The sequence below is a fragment of the Gallus gallus genome, chromosome 10, assembly GCF_016699485.2.
Source record: "Gallus gallus isolate bGalGal1 chromosome 10, bGalGal1.mat.broiler.GRCg7b, whole genome shotgun sequence".
NCBI classification, from domain to species: domain Eukaryota; kingdom Metazoa; phylum Chordata; class Aves; order Galliformes; family Phasianidae; genus Gallus; species Gallus gallus.
In genome coordinates, this window is record NC_052541.1 from 1,579,592 (window position 1) to 1,599,237 (window position 19,646).

At 51.9% G+C, this 19,646-nt stretch overlaps 2 protein-coding genes across 16 annotated transcripts in view; one reads left to right on the forward strand and one right to left on the reverse strand.

The window, feature by feature from the left end:
- Positions 1–14,407, reverse strand: part of MYO9A (myosin IXA) — a 166,117-nt gene extending 151,710 nt beyond the window's left edge. For 9 of the 11 annotated variants that reach the window (XM_015279073.4, XM_046899222.1, XM_015279070.4 and 6 more), the window contains exon 1: positions 14,382–14,407. The gene's annotated coding sequence lies outside the window, so the exon portion shown is untranslated. Of the gene's footprint in view, positions 1–659; positions 1,799–2,593; positions 3,609–3,723; positions 12,128–14,381 lie in introns of those variants that run through there. The other 2 variants (XM_040706564.2, XM_046899221.1) reach the window with 2 other exon arrangements.
- Positions 10,481–17,906, forward strand: SENP8 (SUMO/sentrin peptidase family member, NEDD8 specific). 5 transcript variants are annotated; one of them, XM_046898973.1, is made up of 3 exons: positions 10,481–10,636; positions 10,769–13,956; positions 15,586–17,906. In XM_046898973.1, exon 3 carries the CDS (start codon positions 15,629–15,631, stop codon positions 16,301–16,303), a length of 675 nt encoding a protein of 224 aa, XP_046754929.1. In that variant the 5' UTR covers positions 10,481–10,636; positions 10,769–13,956; positions 15,586–15,628; the 3' UTR covers positions 16,304–17,906. The 5 variants fall into 5 exon arrangements, with proteins under 5 accessions (XP_046754929.1, NP_001384769.1, XP_040562195.1 ...); NM_001397840.1 differs by lacking the exon at positions 10,481–10,636 and having other exon boundaries at positions 13,855–13,956; XM_040706261.2 differs by lacking the exons at positions 10,481–10,636; positions 10,769–13,956 and adding an exon at positions 14,602–15,481.
- Positions 17,907–19,646: the final 1,740 nt, after the last annotated feature.

Here is a 19,646-nt window from a genome sequence, read left to right on the forward strand (position 1 = left end):
GCAACAAGAAGATGCTGGGCAGCTTTAGGCCTACCAGTTCTGTAGGCAAACATTCTCAGGGGCACCGGGGAGAGGAAAACCAGGCAAAGGCCCTGGCACAAGAGAGCTTCCAAAATTAATATAAGGTTTTTGTTTTCATGCATACTGAAAGAATTCTGAAGTACTTCCCCTCAAATCACCCCAGCTTTGTACATCAAGCCACCATCTCCAGTGTGCTGACCTGGCTACTGGTTTCACTGAACTACGCGGCCTGCTACATCACTTTCCTTGTGCTTTCAGTTCTCTTACCTCCCTGAGGTTACATAGGTTCATTAGCCCTGCACCACATCCTGAGCAAAGCACCAGCACGAGCCAATAGAGAGAACTGAGACGTTAAGCATTCAAGCCACCAAGTGATGGCACTAGGACATTTAAAGTATGAATGAGGAGAAATGTAAAACTGATGAGGTTAGCTACTTTGGCAAGGAAGTATGTAAAAAAAATAAATAAAAAAAAAGGAAAAAATAAACACCATCACTTCATGAGTTGAGTTACTATGGTTAGGAAGAGAAACCAAGAGGGTGCTTTCCAGGGGAAGCCCTGGTGCTGCTTTGAAAAGGATTGCCCTGTGCCATAAAGCTTGGATAAGAGTTGTATATAAGAAAGAGAAGAAACCTCACCTGTGTGAATCGCCTGTGTCTCAGCAGGGCTCCCTCCGACCAGCTGCAGGATCATCTCTGGAAGCAATTTTCTCTCTCTTTCCCTCAGCAAACGAACTCACATCACAACCTCCAGCACCCTGGTAGCACCCACACCTCACTGGTGCTCAACCTCAGGGATATCCAGGCTCAGGCTGCAGGGTTTCACGTGCAACAGCAACAAACTGCTGGTGCACCCACCATCCTCCTCCTCAGCAGGTTGCTGGGCTGCGGAGGCAGGAATGAACGAGCTGTGCATATTTCAGACACGCTGTCGGAAAGCTCAGGCTGACGTGGAGCTGCCTGCAAACACTGGATTCTTTATGCATTTTCTGCATGCATGTCGTAGGCAGCACCAGAAATACTGTACATACAGAAAAGTGGGGAAAATATTTCACTCGTGTGATACAGAAGGGCTCTTGGGGCTGTCCAGCCCAATCTGGCTCGGCTCGGGGCAGGAGTGCTCGCTCTGCGATAGGGGCAATTCAGGAACACAGATAAGTTTGTTCTCTGTGGATAAATAACCTGTGCTCAAGCTCAGCCACCGTATCTCGGTGAAGGATAAAGACCTTGGTGGTAACACGCTAATATTTGTCTACTCGCTTATCAGACAGGAGCCTTATTACCAAGGCTAATTGAGGCAGAGATTAGATTTCACGTGTGAAGGAACAGACAATAGCATCAGATATTCTTTGAATGCCAGTAAATAAGATAAATGCCGTGAGTTTTCCCCTTAACAATGCCTCCAAAGAGCAATGAAAGGACACGGCAGAGCAGGCAGACAGACAGACCACCAGAACAACCTGAATGCACCCCAGTGATTTCCATGTCTCCAGTACTCACGTCTGCTCTAACTTCCTCTTAGTGCTGCCAAGCCACGCACATTATTAGCGTGTCGTGTTTCTTCTATTAAGAAGCTGCAGTGCTTTCTTTTATCCTCACCTCCTCGTGCAGATGTCCAAACAGCCACAAGTAGGTCAGGCCTTAATACCGAGGTCTTAGAATTCTTCTGCTTGTAGGCAAAGAGCTGAAAATGGGCATTCTCCCCCCGAGATGAGACTACAGCCTCCCCCTAAGCCCAGTGCACGAGCAAGTGCATTACATGTGGAGCCCTGAGACACGCTCAGCCTTCACCGCTTCCTGTCCAGAGCGTGAGGCTGAACGCAGAGCAGGAAGGAGAAGCCTCAACGTGAGTTCCCAGGGCACAAAAAGGGTCCCTGCAACAACGGACAATCCGTGCAGTGAAAACGCCGTGGTCTCCCTGACCCCGTACACAGTTCCCTAAAACAAGAAGGATTCTCAGCAGATTTCATTTGGTTTTGCTTTCCTAAGCAAACAATGAAAACCACCCCAGTACCTCCAAATGAATTAAGGAGCCAGCAAATCCAGAGAACAAAAGCACTGAGTTTTGGCTCATCTTCCACCAAAGCTCAATGCCCCCACTGCAGCAACATGAAGGAGAGCAGAAGTTGCTCGTGGCACTGGTCCCAAACCGCTATCGCGCTCAACTGTGCCATCCCAGCCCTAGAAAAGGAAAAAGCTAATCCTCCTCAACACTTTATCACGTTTCATTGCACAGACATCACCTCACTCTTCTCAGCCAGCAGCAACTACGAATAGCCTACAGGAAGCCACTAATTTCCTGAAAAGAGGGTTAACTCAGAATCATAGGAAACAGAGAAAACTGAAGCTGGTTCCAACACTTTGACAAGGCTAAGCATGTCATGGGAGGAAGAAAGGTTGATCAATCTCAGTGCTGAGCCTGGCCAGAGATCTGAAATCATACCAAGTTAAAGTAGACCCCAGTTCATCCAAATCCCTAGCACAGACCTAGCAAAGCACTACAGAGCTGTTCTGAGTGCCAGAGATTCTGAGCATCTCACAAATAAGAGTATCTTGTGATGAAATGCTCTCACCTAAACCATTACTTCAGCAACTGATTAGTAGGAGAACCACAGGTTGAGCCACAGAAGTAACATCTGACTTCTCACAGGACTCAGCTCCCAGGAAGGCACACGCTTTGTCACTGCAGATCTTCAAACACCACCAACTTCATACTGCGTTCTGTGCTAACAGTGTAAAAATACCACTGCTCAGGAACTCAGCAATGCAGAGATCTCTCTTGCTTGTTCAAACACTTCTCAGCAGTTGTGCTGACAGATCAGAGGCACGTGGGAAAGAACTTCATTGCTGTTGCTGCCAATCACCGTGTTGCTCCTTGCAGGAAACAGACCTACACTAAAACGTGATGCTTTAATGACAGAGCAAAACAGTTGGTTTGAGAATGTCCTAATTGTCCCAAAACAACGGAGCACAGCACAAAGGAGAGGCAATGCACAGCGCAACACACGAACACCGTCTGAAAAAAAACATGAAACGGTGATGCATATACCTGTGATTATAATGGCAGCCCTCCAAAAGTGCAGGGATTGCACACTATCAGAAGCAGAAGGTGATGCACAAGCACAGCCCTCCCAAGCAGCACAGTGCTGTGCACTCTGTCACGCAGAGGAAACAATCAAGATGTGGGCGAAGGAAAGAAATGTGCGTGCAGCGTGGCAGCAGCAGAGGAATCAGAACCATCCTGCAGTTAAAATATCACTTGAAAAAACAAAATTGAGAGGGCTAACCTAATTGAAACAGTAAAAAAAAAAAAAAAAAAAAAAACGGGTCTTGCTGGTAAAGAGGATCAGCACAGACTGGGTTTTGGAGCTAAGAAACCACCTCAGAGTGCCAGTGCTTAAAACCATACCTATTTGTTGGGTTTGTTGGTTGGTTGGTTTTTTCCCCTTAGCACACAAAACAGTGAAGATAAATGCTCTTCCTTTTCATCCACGCTCGTAGAACTCCTGTCTCAAGCACTAACCTCAGCTGCAGGAGCAGTTTCCCTCTGATCACAGCAACCTCATCCCGTCTCAACTTGCCAGAAAGCTGCAGCAGAAATACGTTTGTTTGTGTTGTTTTTTCTTGTTTATAATGACCACATCACTCTTTGCTTGCAACCTAATGCATTCTTGCTGCATTAATTTTACATTTTTATCTGCACCTTTAAGGCTCTTCCTCTTGTATAACTTGAGATCACAATCAAGAGGGTGACTCCTCTGCCAGCTCAGGATGCCAATCTCCGTTCCCAACCCATTAAGAAGAAAACAGCGCCCGCTTTCATCACTTTCCAAGAGTCTCCCTTCACACATCCAGAGAAGCAGCCTCTAAACATTTATGCATCCTTTCCACATTCTCCCAAGCTTTTCCCTTCTTTGCATGACACCTACAAAACAAAATCCCACAGTGAGGGCTGCAGGTGGGCCGAGACCCCACGCCAACCTGAAGCCGCCCGCTGCTGTCTCACCGCCCTCCTGACAGCCCCTCTGGGTGCACCTGAAATGATGAAGCTGTTTGCAACAGGTACTGTCTTTCTTCTCTAAGAGCCCCTGGGATGTAACTGGCTCCAGCTGCTTCTCTCCCTGGTGGCATCATGGTTAAGTTCCTCCTGATGGAGCTGCTCACACTCTCAAGCCGCCTTGCTCAGGATAGATAAGCTTATGAAAAAACACATATTGTTTGGAAGGTTCAAAGCAATCTTGGTTTTAACTGCAATGAGAGAGAAGCATCTTTACTTTTAGTTTGACCAGAAGAACGAAGGAGAGAATGGGAAAAGCCTCTGCTGTTATTGTAGCCCTGATGAGAGTGCATCTATACCTGTACCTTCAGGAAAAGGCAATAGAAAAAGAAACCTGACACACTAAGCTTGGAAATTGAACTAAAATCCTAAACACGAGCTCTACAAACACAAGAAATTGGAAACAGAAAAGCCATGCTGTGATGTCCTCACGGATCTCAGCGGTGCTCTTCCAACCCGCCCCCAGGTGGGCAGGATGCTCCGGACAAGACGCGCCTCGCTCAGAGATGCCAAGAGAAGCCCTTCTCCTCCTGGAGACAAATTGCCAAGAGTTTATCAAGAATTTCCCTGAGAGACGGACTCATCCTGCACATGAAAGGTTCCAGGACAAGAAAAACAGCCCTCGCTCAAGGAAAAGTCCTGGTTAACTCCGGTTTGAAAGCACGGGCTGGTGCTTTGATGCACTGCCAGCAGTCGCCTCCAGCAAGGAAGCCTGGGATGAGTCACAGCACCAGCAGAAGGAACTTGCCAATCTGGATTGAAAAGCAGGAACAGAACTTTGCATTTTCTCCCCGCTTTTCCTCCTCACTCTGCCATATTCATTCCTGCACAGCAATTCTGAGTAATTGCATGCTGCAGACCAGCAAAAGAAAAAGAGAAACGCACCGCAGAGACGGGGAGGGTCTGCCAAGCAGCACTTTTTTTTTTTCCTAAAAGGAGAAAAATTGAGACAAGAGGGTGTTAAAGGTCCAAAGGGCTTTTACCAACTTGTATGAATTCCAGTCTGCATAGGAGTTTATTGCATTCCACACCTGCGGAACTACAAGCCAAAAGCTCATACTGCTTCTGCATCACCTCTTTAAATACTATTCCCCCTAACCTGAGTCGGTTCATACATAAAACCAGAAAGAAGCTTCTGGGTCCCAAAGACAACCTCAACAAAAGGAAGCGTAGTCCCAGTCTGCTCTCAGAATAGGGCCAAAAACGCGTCCCAGATTGATCCATTTTCCATTCACAGAAAACATATGGCTGAAAGTAGTCTTTTTTTTTTTTCTGAAATACTGCATCTTAGACTGAAAACCATCACACGGTTCTTTTATCACGCCAAGTCCCTGTTACTCATCAGCTGAGGGCAGCGCATTTCCTTGCCTCGCTCAAACCACGGTCCCAACCTACTGCTATTCAAAACCCTACTGAAGGAACAGCAGTACCAACATCTTGTCGGTCTTCTCAGCTCCACTTGGCAAGGCTGGTAACAGAACTACTAATTCAACACGTTCCTTACTTACAAACTCAACCGAAATTGCAAATATCATCTGCTGTAGATGCTGACACGACTCCAGAAGAGCATTTGAAATCTCGCTCCATGTGTCTTTATTGTTTTATCTATCCAGCTCAACTAGTAATTTAAAGGAAACTGTGCTGGATGCTCTAATTGACCCTGTTCCCTTCCTTCCCCAGTCTGTCTCTATAATTAGCCCTTTTCCAGCTCAGCCAGCAAACCTTGTGCAGCCACACCCTGCAGACCACAGCAACTGGGTCACATTGTTTGACCAGATCAGCATGCGTACTAGCTACTTTGGGACAAAAAAAGTGGAAAAAAAACACAAAACAAAAAATAGCAAGAATGAATGCACCTCCATCACCTTCCAGCGTGAAATGTGGCAGCCAACCCAAAGAAGAACTTCACCTGCAATGTTCATCTGTTGGGCATCCCTCCGAAGAACGTGAGCCAAAGCAATGCAGTACCTGATCATCTCAAAGTAATACCCAGTTGCACAACTAGCACTGAACTCGAATACGTATGGCATGCACTGCTTCATATCTGAACACACGTAAAGTGCAGAGAATGATGCAGCTATGCATCCAGCAAGGCACTAGGAGGACCCACACCTTATTTGCTTGGGGAATTGGAAGGCACGTAGAGAATGAGGAAGGAAAATAAAACATGAAAAAAAACCAGTCTTATCAGCAACCAAGGAGTATTTACTTCCCCCCCTTGCTGCTACAATAGGGTGACCAATGTTTTCTTTAAGTTCAGGTATGGGCGCACCGAAGAGTGAGCTCAGCCTTCTGCTCCCATCTTCCCATTGGACTCTGCAACTTCAATCCCTTTGCCATCATTCTGCACACTGAGTGCACCGCAGGGCACTTTGTCTCACAGGGCTCTCTGAAGATGCATCAGCAGCACTGCCTACTTGCTGTCTAATCGCAGCTGAGACTGACATTCTCCTCTTCAAATTCACCAGCACATAAGCTAAATATTTATTATTCTAGCATTTCAGAGCTATAGCACACAAATACGCATACTTCCCTAATTACCACACAGCACTCACTCACTCCAAAATGAGGTCTTTAGCTCTGTGAAACATGAAGATTGCACAGAGTGCAATCCTAAAGGACTGCCAGTGGAAAATGCCCCACGCTGCCCAGACTCAGGCTCGCCCTGCGCCATGAAAACCTTTATAATTACATGTCACAGCTCAATTTTCACACAGGGTAAGAGCCAGAACCCAGCTACTTTTCTCTAGGATCAAACAAGACATGCTTCTAAGTACAGATTAATTCCGTGTCAAGTGGGAAGATTCTCACCTTTGTCTCTCTCCTGCTTCAGAAGTCTCTGTGCTTGTAACTCTGCAATCTCGGTCTGCCAATCTCATATCTTAACATAAAAAGGCCCAACACAGCCTTGGTCATGAATGAACACAGGGGATGAGGGAGGATGGAGGGATAGGGATGGTGGGAGAAGGACAAGACCTCATTGCAGCCTTCCAGTGCCTAAAGGGAGCCTACAAACAGGAGGAGAGTCAACTCTTTACAAGGGTAGATAATGGTTTTAAGTTGAGGGAGGGAAGATTTTGGTTGGATATCGAAGGGAAGTTCTTTACCAAGAGAGTGCTGCCCAGAGAGACTGTGGATGCTCTGCCCCTGGAGGTTTTCAAAGCCAGGTTGGATGGGGCCCGGGGCAGCCTGGTCTGGTATTAGATATGGAGGTTGGCAGCCCTGCATGCGGCAGGGGGGCTGGAGCTGATGGTCTTTGACATCCATTCCAACCCATGCCATTCTATGATTCTAGGAAAAGAAGAAAACTCCTCCTTCATTGAAAGCACATGCTTTCATGCATATGCATGAAAATTTCAGCATATGCAGCTGAAAATGATGTTTTACAATGAACGCTGGTATGACTTCGCTGCAACGGCCACTCCTCCTGCTCATCCTGCAGCGTCTTGTTGGATGCATCCAGACTTCAAGACATAAAGAAGCTTGAGGCCTCTGAGAAAAGGTCACATCGAGACGTAGAAAAGCGTATTCTGCAAGCAGGAATTCTGACATTTAGAAAATTAAATGGCAGCTGACAGGAGTGCCATTAATAACAGCGGGATCTAAACCTGCAATGATCCTTCACCTAAGGAAAATTGCTCACGTGTTTTGAATACTTGCCCCCTCCGCCCCCCGAACAGCATACCTGCAAGAGAAGCACGCAGCCTAATGCCTCCAGAAAACCTACGCAGACAGAGGGAAAATCATTCCAGATCAAAAGTCTCCAAAAGCTTTTCGAGTCCATACTCAAGTAGATTCAACTCATAAAGCACACAGAAAAACTGCACCCAGAACGCTTTAAATCCACATCTACGTGTTGAGTTTTAACTTCAAAAGCCCCTTTTTTATTTGAATGAAGAAGCACTCTTTCAAGGATTTCACTTTTACTAGAAATAAACACCATGCAAGAGACAAGATTGCAATCTTCCCAACAAGCATCAGACAGGGAGCTACTTTTAACTCGAGGTTTAGATGAGTTTTTTTATGTATAACTGAAAGTCGTCCATATTCAGCACCAGAGAGCTCCCATCGGGGCCATCCTTCACACAGCAACAGCTGCACGAAACTTCTCCCTCAGCTCTAATCCCACCTTCCAACTTTCCTGGACAAACCAAACATGAGAGCAGCATGAGGACTTACATGCAAGGAGCAGCACTGATGAGCAGCAAACCAGAAGAGGAAACCTTAACAAAGCACAAAAACCCCCAACAGCCGAGCGGCTCTGCAACAGACGATGCTCTTTCTTTCCCCGCTCCAGTTTTCAGATCATCCTTCTTTTCAGTAAAGACATAAAACGATGAATTCTTAGCACTACAAGTAGGTATGCTCTTCATTGGTCATTTCTTGTCCTTTATTGCATTGTTCTTCCTCCATTCACTGGAGGTGTTCTATTTATTTTCCCTCGTGCTCATCGCATTGTTCCCGGTAGCTGAATAGCGACGGCTCTGGAGAGGTATTTAAATGAAATAAACGGTGGGAGAGGGATAGGAACAGAATGTGAGCTCATATACATACAGTGAATCTGAGCTCAGAAACAATGCTTTCAAAGGCAGGCGTTTCGTTCCCATTTTGTAATTAAAAAGGGATTTGAGCGTGAAACAACACACACAAATCCACAGCACTTCTACAGAGTGGTAGGGGTAAGTAATGGGCAATCGCTGCAAGTAATCTTGCTTGGTAATTTATTGCCTAGAGCTACAATTACAGTCCTGCAAGAAGAAATAATACTGCTGAAGGTTAATAAATTCCTTAACCAAATCACTGCGTGTAGCAGTGAGCTCAGATATGTGTTTGGAGAAGCACCACCACCAGCCTTCAGACAGGCCCTGCGTTGCAGGGAATTTCACAGTTGCCTCAAGTTGAACGAGACGAGGGTAAAGCAGTCAGCAGAAGAAGTTATTTCTGGTTCAGAAAATCCTACCTACAGACTCCTCGAATTGCCTTTGGATAGTTCATTGTGTTCGTGGTTCAGTCACAGTCTTAAGATTCTGCACCAGCAGTAAGTTCCCAGCTAGCAGCATGCAGCGTACCACCTTCAGCTGGCAAGCAAACCCCCATGCTCCCCAGCCAACGACGAGCTGGCCTCAACCTGACCTATTTCAAGCATTTCTGGCTCTGCCTACACCCCTGTACTGAGCTCAGCCACAGAAGGCCCGTAGAGAACAAACCTTTTTTTCAGGGATTTATCTGCAGCAAGCAAACATGACCTGACCTCCGCTCCGCACCGCCTTGCTATCTCCGAGCGTACCTCCGAGGCACGGGGAAGCATCTCTGGGTGAGATTATCCGAGGCGATGGCCGTGGTGAACCAGTCTGCTCCCCTGACATGAAGTGCAAGTGTGTGCCTGTAGGGATTATCGGTGCAACAGTCTCCCCATGAAACACGGCAGGATGAGCACGTCACACGTGCCCTTGTTGCTCACTGCCGTGTTTCACCTCACAGCAAGACGGCCCAATGCAGAGCCAGCTGCCTCTCCGCTGCATCCTCCTCCAGCAAGCCCTGAGCCAGCACTATCTTTATTCCCTGATGAAAAGGAACAGAATAACAATGCTCCTGCTTTTAAATGACGTCTGCCAAAATCCCTCTTCAAACAGGACTTGTTCAGCTCTCCCCGCCACCGGGAGCAGCAACAGAACCAACGTAATGACCCTGCGCTCGCTGACTGATCGGCAAACTGGGGCTGAACGCAGCCTTCAGTGCACACACACAGCAATTAATTCCTCAGAGAAACCCCCAAAAGGATCATTCACAAACAGAACCTCGCCATTCCAGCAGCACTAATTCCGAAGCCTTAAAAAGTTGCTTCACATCCTTTTAATCAAGCACTACATTTCTAATGATCCATTGCATTTGATGCTTGGGTTCGGGTTGTTATTTTTTTTTGCACCTAATGGGACAGCATTCCACTACAATTAAATCATTTAGTAATTCCTTCCAGGGGAGGCTGTTGTCCTACACACCCAACAAGCACAAACCAACGTAACCGTTCCTTACCTCAGACAAGTCTTGCAAAACTGAAGATGTCAGTGCTATTGAGGGCTGTGTTCCAGTCCACATGCCTACGAAAAAACAGTAGGCTCACGGAAGTCATCTAAAGTAAATATTTTAAGTTCACTGTTTTAAGTTCATCACTCAAAACAAAGCCAGCATGTAGATGTGGAATACAATAAAAGAATTCTTGGCCATCTATCAAAAACGCTCACAACGTGGGTTGGCGTGGTGTGTTTTTTTCCACGCAGGAATCTTTCCAAGATGGGTTTGACGCCCCGCTCCCATCAGCACTCGGCTGACACACGGTACCTGGACCACGCTCCTTCCTAAACGTCATTCGGCACAACCAATGGAACACAGCCCTGAGAATTTCAGTGAGAAGCCAGCAGAGAGGCTGTCAGGTTACCTATGGCTGTCAGATTACCTGGGTTTGACAGACAGAAGCACAGACTGCAAACAGGCACCCGGCGAGGGAGCGACTCTACAGTGCGCACAGGGTCATTCTGCAGCGCACCGCACGTGATTCAAGGTGAGACATCAGCAAATGAGGTTCATAACCGGCAGAGAAGTCCATAGATATTTTGTTTTTGTCGTTGTTGCTGTTTTTAACATGAGTAAAGGCTTTCTCATCTTGCGGCTCTTGTCCCATTTCATTTCAAAGGCTTCGCTCAGGCTGTCGGTCACAAAAGCAGAACGAAAACCAGAAAATGCAAGCTTACAAGCTCCCACTAATCCCCTTGCAGCCCACCAGGGCGGCACGTGAGCCAGCAGCGGTGCCCCACAGCCACTGCACCCATCCCAAAGCCCATCACGCTTCATCAAAAGGGCCTGGCCTGATGATTAACGACAGCCATCAGGAGGAAACCAAAGGAACCCAGGAGACTTGGAGCCAATTCTCACTTGGAGGCTTTTCCTCCTTAGCGGAAGATGGGCTTGGCACGAGACCCAGCCCCATCTATGACAAAGCTAAGTGTTTCACAGGGCCCTTAGAACACCCTAAAAGCGTCCGACAATGGACACCGCCAGGCTGCTGAGCAAGTCAGTACCGGAGAGCTGATCCAGCAGAGAGCGATCTCCTTTCCCTCGGCCATTAACTGCAGCCAGCTCAGATCCGCTTTCAGCAGAAGCTGGCAGCTGGATCGGCTTAATGGCATCAGGACAGCGTGCTGCCAGCATCACGGACCTGCGGGCACCGAGCGGAACGATGCGCTCTCACTGAAGCCTCCTGAGCAACGTCAGGGCTCGGGGATAACCCCGCTCTCCTCGGACACTTCATCCGAATCATGGAGCCCAGAGGTTCATCCCCCTCCCACTGCCACCTGAAGGGTTAAGGATAACCAATGCAAACCAGCATCTGCATGAGCAGGGTTTTGGAGCAGTGGCTTCACTGTAAAGGGAAACGTCTGGAAACAACAATACAGAATTGGGCAGCATCGAGCTTGTGGTTTAAATCAAGAAAGCACTTCTCACAGCTCTCGCTCACCTGTAAGAGCTTTCCATAGGTACCTGCTACATGAGTCCTCCCCACAGACGGCTAACAGAGCTGGTATTTTAAGACAGAGCAATCAGCTCAGAGCTCAGGACTGCTCCCCGCCAGGAGACGTTCTCTTTTGGAACGCTTTCTGAGGATGTGCTGCTTGCTGAGCTCGCTTGTAGGTTTTTAGCTTCCCAGATACACAGCTTAAAGCACTCACTGCAATCACACAAGCAAGAAACGTAACACCGTGATGCTCAACCTGCCGAACACAGCAGCAAGGTAACACCGAGTCCAGCAGAGGAAACAAAGCCTATAGCATTTCCCTTTTTATCTTCTGCATCATCACCTGTCAGGAGTCTCACAGCTTGCAGAGCTAAGTCCCGGACACCTGTGCTTACAAACACCTACCCAAACCTACAGACGAATTTTACAAGCAGCCAAACACACACCCACAGCCACAACCCCAACGGGGACGCAGTCGCGGTGCTCCGCATTCCCCCTCACAGCGATCGCAGCCGCCGAACCTGAGAGCGCAGCGCAGCGTTTGCAAACGCCAACACGTAGCAGGAAGTGCGGGCAGTCCGCGGGCTGCTCCTCGGAGCCGGGAGCCTTCCAGACACAGGCAAAGGTCTCTCATTATCCTGCTCTCGCCTGAAGGAACGCTCGAGAAAGTACCGCATTTGCAAACTTTAAGCCACGTTTTCTTTCAGAAAAGAGAGCGATCCCGCTCGCTGAAGAGGGAGGGAGGCAAACGTAGGCACGCAGGACCGCAGCCTGAGGAAACCGAGCAGCAATTTTAAACCTGCACCAAAAGAGCTCGGGACACCGAGCCCGGTGCAGCCCTGCCCCACCAGCTGCGCTGCTCGCCGCTGTCGGCCCGGCAGCCCACCCCTCCAAGCAGCTCCCGGGCTCCCACTGCAGCCAGCAGCCCTCCTGCAGCGCTCGGTTCGTGGCAGCGCTGCTCGAGGGCTTCGCGTACAGACGGGGCTGCGACTCTGTGTTAGTTATAGAAGAGCTGGGAGCGGGAATCTACAAATCCCGTCAGACCAGCTACGACACTTCCACAGCAAGGCTCAACAACGCTGCTTCCCCTGATAAGTGTACATTCACAGCAATTACACCCAACGGTTTGAACAAGAGCTAGACCTTGCAGCAATCGTTCCTCCTAACCAGACAGGCGCTTTTTGCCGTGCCCACCAAGAAAACACCACTCCAAACCCGACCAACTGCTTTCCGATTGCACTCACTGCAAAATGAACGCTTTCTTAACACCTGGCAGCTACAGCTGCAGGAAGATGGGGTCTCAGGGCTGCAATGGCCGACCCCGCTCTCAGCCGCCCCGTCGGAGCGGTGCCAGGCAGTGGGAGCAGAGAGCGGACGAGGAGCGGTGCTTCCCTGTGCTCGCAGCACTCCCCCTGTTGACTTACACCGCGATCCCGGGGAGCCGGAGACCATCCCTGGGGAACTCAACGGGCAGGCAAGCAGGCAACGGGGGGCTCTGGTGCAGCCGCACCTCGAAATGGGCAGCACTGAGGCCGCCCAGGTAACCCCGGGTTTCACGTTTCCCAGGCACCTGACCTCGCATGCTTAACATTCTCAGAGGTTTTCTTGCAAAAGGGCTGAACTAAAATGGCCACGATAACGATAACTCAGGAAGATGACATTTAGGTGTTCGGCGGAACGCGAGAGGTGGAAGCTCAGCTTCAGCGTGAGGCGGCAGCCGAGGCGGCCACAGAGCGGCACAGAGCACGGGGCGCAGCGCCCGGCCGCGGGCTGTTAATCCGACAGCCGTCCTCACTGCTGCACCGCGAGCATCGCGCCGCGCCGCGCCGGCGGACCGGGGGACAAAAGCTGACGGGCCGGGTGTCACTGCTCGGCTCTGCCGGCCCCAGGCAGCCCGCGCCGAAGCCTCATAGACGGCCAGAGAAAAGCAGGGCCAGGAGCGAGGCGAGGCGAGGCAAACCTCTGCCATCGCCGCTATGGGATGTGGCTCCCACCGCCCCGCTCTGTGCTGTCAGCTCCCTGCCAGGACGCGGAGCTGCCGACACCTGCGAAGCACAGCGTCGTGCAGGGACAGCGGGGACTGCCGGCGGGAGGGCGGGACGGAGCGTTCGTCCTGGATTTCGGAAAATTCCAGAAAGAAATGGGGCCCGGAGTGCCTCCAGAAAGTGGGGGGGGCGGAGGGTGACACGGGGATGGGAGAACAGGGGCAAAAAGGGCCACGCGGGGGGGCGGAGGGGGGGGTACAGAGATAAAGGGCTGCTTACAGACGTAGGGCAAAGAGGGGAGGATGCAGAAGGTACGGGGGGAATACGGACGCGGGTTGGATGACAGAGGGCTAACCAGAGGAGGTATAGGGGCGAACAGAGAAGGTACGGGGCTGAACACAGACACGGGGATGGAGGCAGAGGGCTGCATGCAGAAGGCAGAGGGCCGCACGCGGACGCGCCGTGCAGATGCCGGGAAGCACCGCAGCCCCACGGCCGCCCGCAGTCCCCGCCCGGCGCAGCGCAGAGCGGCTCGGACCGAACGGGGGCACGGCCGGGGGCGCGGAGCGGCGGTGCTCGGAGCGGGGCCGCCGCCCGCCGCGACGCGGCCGTTCCCCGGGGCGGGCTCCGCGGCGGACACGGAGCGCCTCGCCCCGCTCCCGGCGCAGATGGCGGCTGTCAGCCCGCGGGGACCCGCTCCCCGCCGCCCCCCGCTCGCAACAAAGGCCCCGCCGCGCCGGGGCGGGGGGTACCGCGGTGCCCCCCCCTCATCCCTCCCCGGCCCTCGGCGCCCGCCGCTCGGTGCTCACCTGGTCCCGGGGCGCGCGCCGCGGGTGGGATCGGGCAGCAGGGCGGGGGGGGAAGGGGGGGAGGGGGGGCGCGGCTCGCGCTGCCCGCCCGCTGCCCGCGCGCCGCTCTGAGGCGCGCGCCGCCACGGGGAGGGAGGGGGGAGCGCGGGAGGGGGAGGAGTCGGCCCCGCCTCGCCCCGCCCCGCCCGGCTCGCGTTACGACACCCCGCCGCGCTGCTTTACGGCGGCGCCCGGCAACCGGGCGATGAGGCGGCAGGTGAGTAGCGGCGCGCTGAGGGGTGCGGGGCGGCGGGCGCGGGGCGCTGAGGGCAGCGCGGGAGGGGCGGCGCGGGGCCTCGCGTGGCCGTGAGCCCGGCCTGTGCCTTCCGTGCCGTCAGAGCTGCCGCGGCCTTCCGCCGGGCCGCTCCGGCCCCGGGAGCGGTGCGCGTGCTGCCGTTGGGAAGGAAGGCGGCGGGAAGGCGGTGTGAGGTTTGCTTGTAACGCGTAACTGCGTCATGTGCCGCACAGGGCCGGGCCGGGCCGCGCCGGGCGGTGCGCTGCGCTCTCACAGATCGCCCCGTCATAACGCGCTTGGGCAACGCGATTTCTAATTAAAATCCAGGAAGCTTACAGTAAGCAGCATAACGCTTACCTTTGGCGAGCCTTGCTTTGGTGATGGATGTTTGGTGGACTTTCCTGCCTCCCTGGTACATGAATTACCGAAATCCCAAGCAGGAAGCCAAGGGAATTGCCCCGGCGGTCCCCGCAGCACGGAGCCGCTTTGTCTGCCACCCTGTGTGGCTCCGCTTCCCCTGTGGTCATCCTGCAGCAGGCCGTGCGCCCAGCACAGAGCAGTGCTGCTGGGTGAGGGAGCACCCAGCCGTGGTCATGCCAGCCCTCAGGAGGCCCTCACAGATAGCAGGGATCGCTGTGATTGCCACAGCGTGCTGCACCACTAACCAGGATTGCTCTGAGATCGTCCACAGCACGAGTGAAGATTGCTGCCGTGAAATCGGTGCTGCTCCCAGAGCCCGGCTCAGCCCATCGCACGCCGCGCCTCCCAGCCTTGCACCTGGCAGATGCTGCCAAGTTGATCCTTCAAATCCACTCTGGGAGACTCGGTCTGCTGCCCACTGCGAAGGATCGTGGGATGTTTGTGGCACAGTACCTTGTCAAAGGTGTGGTCTCGTTGCATAATTCCTCTTCTACCCTTTTTGTTTTCCAGCTTTTGAGGTGTCCTGGAGCGCAGTGGCCCTACCGGGTGCAGGATGGACCCCGTGGTTCTCAGTTACATGGACAGCTTGCTGAGGCAGTCAGACGTTGCCCTGCTGGATCCTCCAAACTGGCTCAACGATCACATCATTGGCTTTGCCTTCGAGTACTTTGCCAGCGACCAGTTCCAAGAATTTAGTGATCAGATTTGCTTTATCAGCCCGGAAGTGGCTCAGTTCATCAAATGTGCCCTTAGTCAGGAAGAAATAGCCATATTCCTTCAGCCACTGGACCTGCTCCACAAGAAGCTGGTGTTCCTGCCCATCAATGACAACTCCAACCAGGCAGCAGGGGGCACCCACTGGAGCTTACTGGTTTACTTCAGGGACAAAAAGTGCTTCGCCCATTATGATTCCCACAGCAAGTGCAACTCTGTCCATGCCAAGCAAGTGGCAGGGAAACTGGAGGCCTTCCTGGGGAAAAGAGGAGGCAAAGCAACCTTCGTGGAGGAGAAGGCGCCGGCCCAGCAGAACAGCTACGACTGCGGGATGTATGTGATCTGCAACGCCGAGGCTCTGTGCCAGGGGTACTTCAGTGGACAGCAGGAGCCTCTGCTACAGCTCCTCACCCCTTCCTACATCACACAGAAGAGAAGCGAGTGGAAAGCTCTCATTACCAAGCTCACACAGAAGTGTTCTGGGTGCTCCCAAGTCACTGCTCTCAGTGCCTGAGGGAGGTGCCCACGCTCAGGATTTTCCCCTCAAGAAGAATGTAACCCCTTCAGCGCGGTCACAACCCACAGTGCCCTCCTCACAAAGCCTTAGTCTCCTCTGGAAGTCACCGGCCTTTCAGCTTCCTACCAATGAAGTCATTTGGCTTTCAAAGAAATCTCCCTATCCATGCTGATTTTTATGCTCATCGCTGTGGCAAATGAGGGTGCCCAGCAAGCAATGCACCCTCATTAGGTGGCTTTAATTAGCTGGGGGCACTGCTGCTCCTGCCTGGTTTAGCAATGCCCATTAAAACCAAGCACAGAATGCTTTATTGTGGACAGCCCTCATCTGCACCTCCAGCTCCGGGTGTTTGCAGCAGCAGTGCTGGAGTTCCCCCAAACACTTGACACTGAGATATGTCCAGTGGTCAGACTCAAAAGGAAATGCTGCAGTGAATTGCAGAATGGGGCAAAAATCAGTGTTCTACAGATAGCTGCTCCTGGCCTGTATGAAGGTAGCTTTATTTTTTTCTTTTTTCTTCCTTTTTTTTTTTTCCTCCTCTACCCCTGCTTGCTTTGATTACAAATTAAAGCCTGTCTCTGAGCTGCTGGAAGATGAATAGGTGAATAGGAAGCTGAGAAAACAACTCCTAGGAAAGGAAACTTAATTGAAATGGAAGGTGATGCTCTGTCTTTGAAGTTTTTTTTTTTCCTCATGATTTTAGGTCATCTCCATTCTGGGGGAGGGTGCTGCACCGTTTCCCAACCCTCAGTATCATTTGCTGCGCTTTCTGTAGCACAAAAACAGTTTTTGTATTACCCCAATTAAAAAGAAAACAAAAAAAAAAACAGAAAAACAAAAAACAACAAACCAAGGACAACAAAGGGGCAGAATTTGAGGTATAAAAGCCAAAGATAATAGTCTCCTAGAAGCTCGAGATGTTGATCCCTAATATCCTTCTGTCACAGTCAGCACACAGAACACACAGGTGCCAACTGGGTCAAGGAAATCCAGGTTAAAAACAACCCTTGGAAAGGCAGAGAGGTTCCTTTAACCTGCACCTCCCACCTGCACCTCCCCACACATCCCATTTGCAGCACCAGCACAGCACAGTGATGGCCAGATGTAGTGTGGGGTGTAAGTGTATTCAGCTTCCCTTGTTCTTAAGAAAGGTAAGTAGATGCAGCCTGACAGACTGCTCCAAACAAACACACACACACACAGAGCAGTGGGGCAGAATGGGGCTCCGAGTCGTTACCAAAGGCAAACAGCTGGCAGCGTGCGGCTTTCCTCCCTGGAAAATCACTTCCACTGCTCAGATGGATCCAAAAAGCCCAAAGTGGCATCAATTCTCTTGCTGAGGGAGTTTCCTTCGGAGCGTGGGTCCTGTGTGGCCAAGCCAGCGCCGTTCCCCAGGTGTGACACCTCTGCACCCTGCAGTCAATCGCTTCTCAGAGACGTTGCAGATGAGCTGCATGCTTAATACCAACAAATACTTCTGTCTGGTGCGATGGCGTCAACTCCCCGTCTGTACCCAAACGGGAGGAGTGGATGGAGGAATAAAACTCCTGGGTCCCTTCTTTCGTGGGGCAACCATGAATAAAACTTAAAGTAAACCCTACGCTTGACTGAGTCATGGTATTTACACCAGCACCACGGCGCTGCCCAGCTGTCCCACCACGTGTTCCTGCGCATCGTACTGGGGGCTTTGACTTGCTGCTGGAGTCCTCCTCTTCCCAGGCACCACTGCTGCAGCTGATAAAGCAAAGTGGCACTGCAGCAAGCACAGGAACTGTGTGGTGTGATTGAAGCATTGCTTTAGGGAGGGATTTAGAGCAGAGTGGGCAGACGGGAGGCTGTGACCAGGCACTGCTGGGGTACATGAGGACAGGAGGTGGTAGGAGAGAGGCTCCTGGAGAGCTTGTCTGAAGGCTGTGACACGCAGCTGCCTCCCGAGCTATCTCTGTCCTGTAAGGAGGGCAGGGCTGCCGGAGATGGCCAAGCTGCCAAGGAAGGTTGGTACACCCTAAGCTTTCATGTGGTGTTTCTTTACACAAAGAAAAGCAAATAGGTCCAACCTGGGCGTCATCAAGAGCAAACAGGCACAGAGCAGGCAGGCAAACACCGGGACAAGAAAACAAATGGCTTCCAGCAGAGAGGAGCCCAGGCCTTAGGGAGCAGCACCCCGACCTGGGGGGAATGAGGAGCCTATAGGTGGTACTACAATGCAAACACCAAGCTGGGCACACAAGATGAAATAATATCAAACCTCTAAAACTCATTTTCAGGCAACGAGCAACATTGTGAGGTCAAGCACCAACATCTTTTTATTAGAGAACTCCTAAGCCTTCCCTGCTAACCTGTATGGGAGACCGGGGAAGCCGGAAGAGGCCGATTTCCAGTGCTGGGACACAGAAGAAATTCCTACAGAGCCTCCGGAGGGTTATGCTTGGAGTGCCCACGTGCACACCTTACCTCACCACCGTGAGTACGCATGTACTGCTGCACGGTGTTTGCAGAGCGGGCAGTGCCCCGCGGCTCCGGCTAGGCACCTTGCCTTCGGGGCTGGGAAACAACACAACCCAAAACACTTGGGTTTGCTTTTTGCTTAGCAGCAGTGAGAGATGGTTACGTACTTCCTACCTCGCTCTTCTTCTACCCAAGACAAAACCATTTGCCTTGAGTTCGGGCCCCAGACACGCTCCCCGCTGAGCTAAAACCACCCAGAACTGTGCAAATACGAGGAACTAATCCAAAGGAGAGCTCAGTGCTGCACAGAGAACCGCTTTGAGTCTCTGAAAGAATCACCATAGAACAGAGCTGATGAGGCGTCGCTCCGCTTTGTCCCGAAACGTGCCCCAGGGTCAGCGCCATGCCGGCAGGGGACGTGGGCCGCGGCTGCTCGAGGAGGATGAGGAGGAAGGCTCGGCCCGTCTCTCCCGGCCGCTGTCCCCAGGCGGTTCCTGCCGCCTCCGCAGCACTGATCCCGCAGCCTTTGCTGCCACCTGGCGTACAATCCGTCCCAGGCACCTTCCGCCTCGGGATCCCCCAGTCCGTCATGACCCCATCATTTAGAGACAAACGCTGGGGGAATCTGTCCAGATCCCTACGGACCCTTTGTGGCACTCACTCGGTGCTGGAGAAAGGACGCAGAGCGCCCCACGAGCACGCAGTACCTCCTGGCCAGGCATATGTGGTGACACTTGGGGCTGGAGACATCTTTCCAAAGGGACACTACCATCCCCAGCCACGGCACGGGGAGAGCCGGGACCACCCCAGCACTAAGCCAGGGCAGGCCTCACATAGCCATGTCCTCATTTCATGCACCCGGGGGACACAGCCAGGCACACAGGAGCACCAA

Bases quoted from the DNA above. Each gene is read 5' to 3' on its own strand.
- SENP8 (XM_046898973.1), top strand. From the start codon at position 15,629: ATGGACCCCGTGGTTCTCAGTTACATGGACAGCTTGCTGAGGCAGTCA.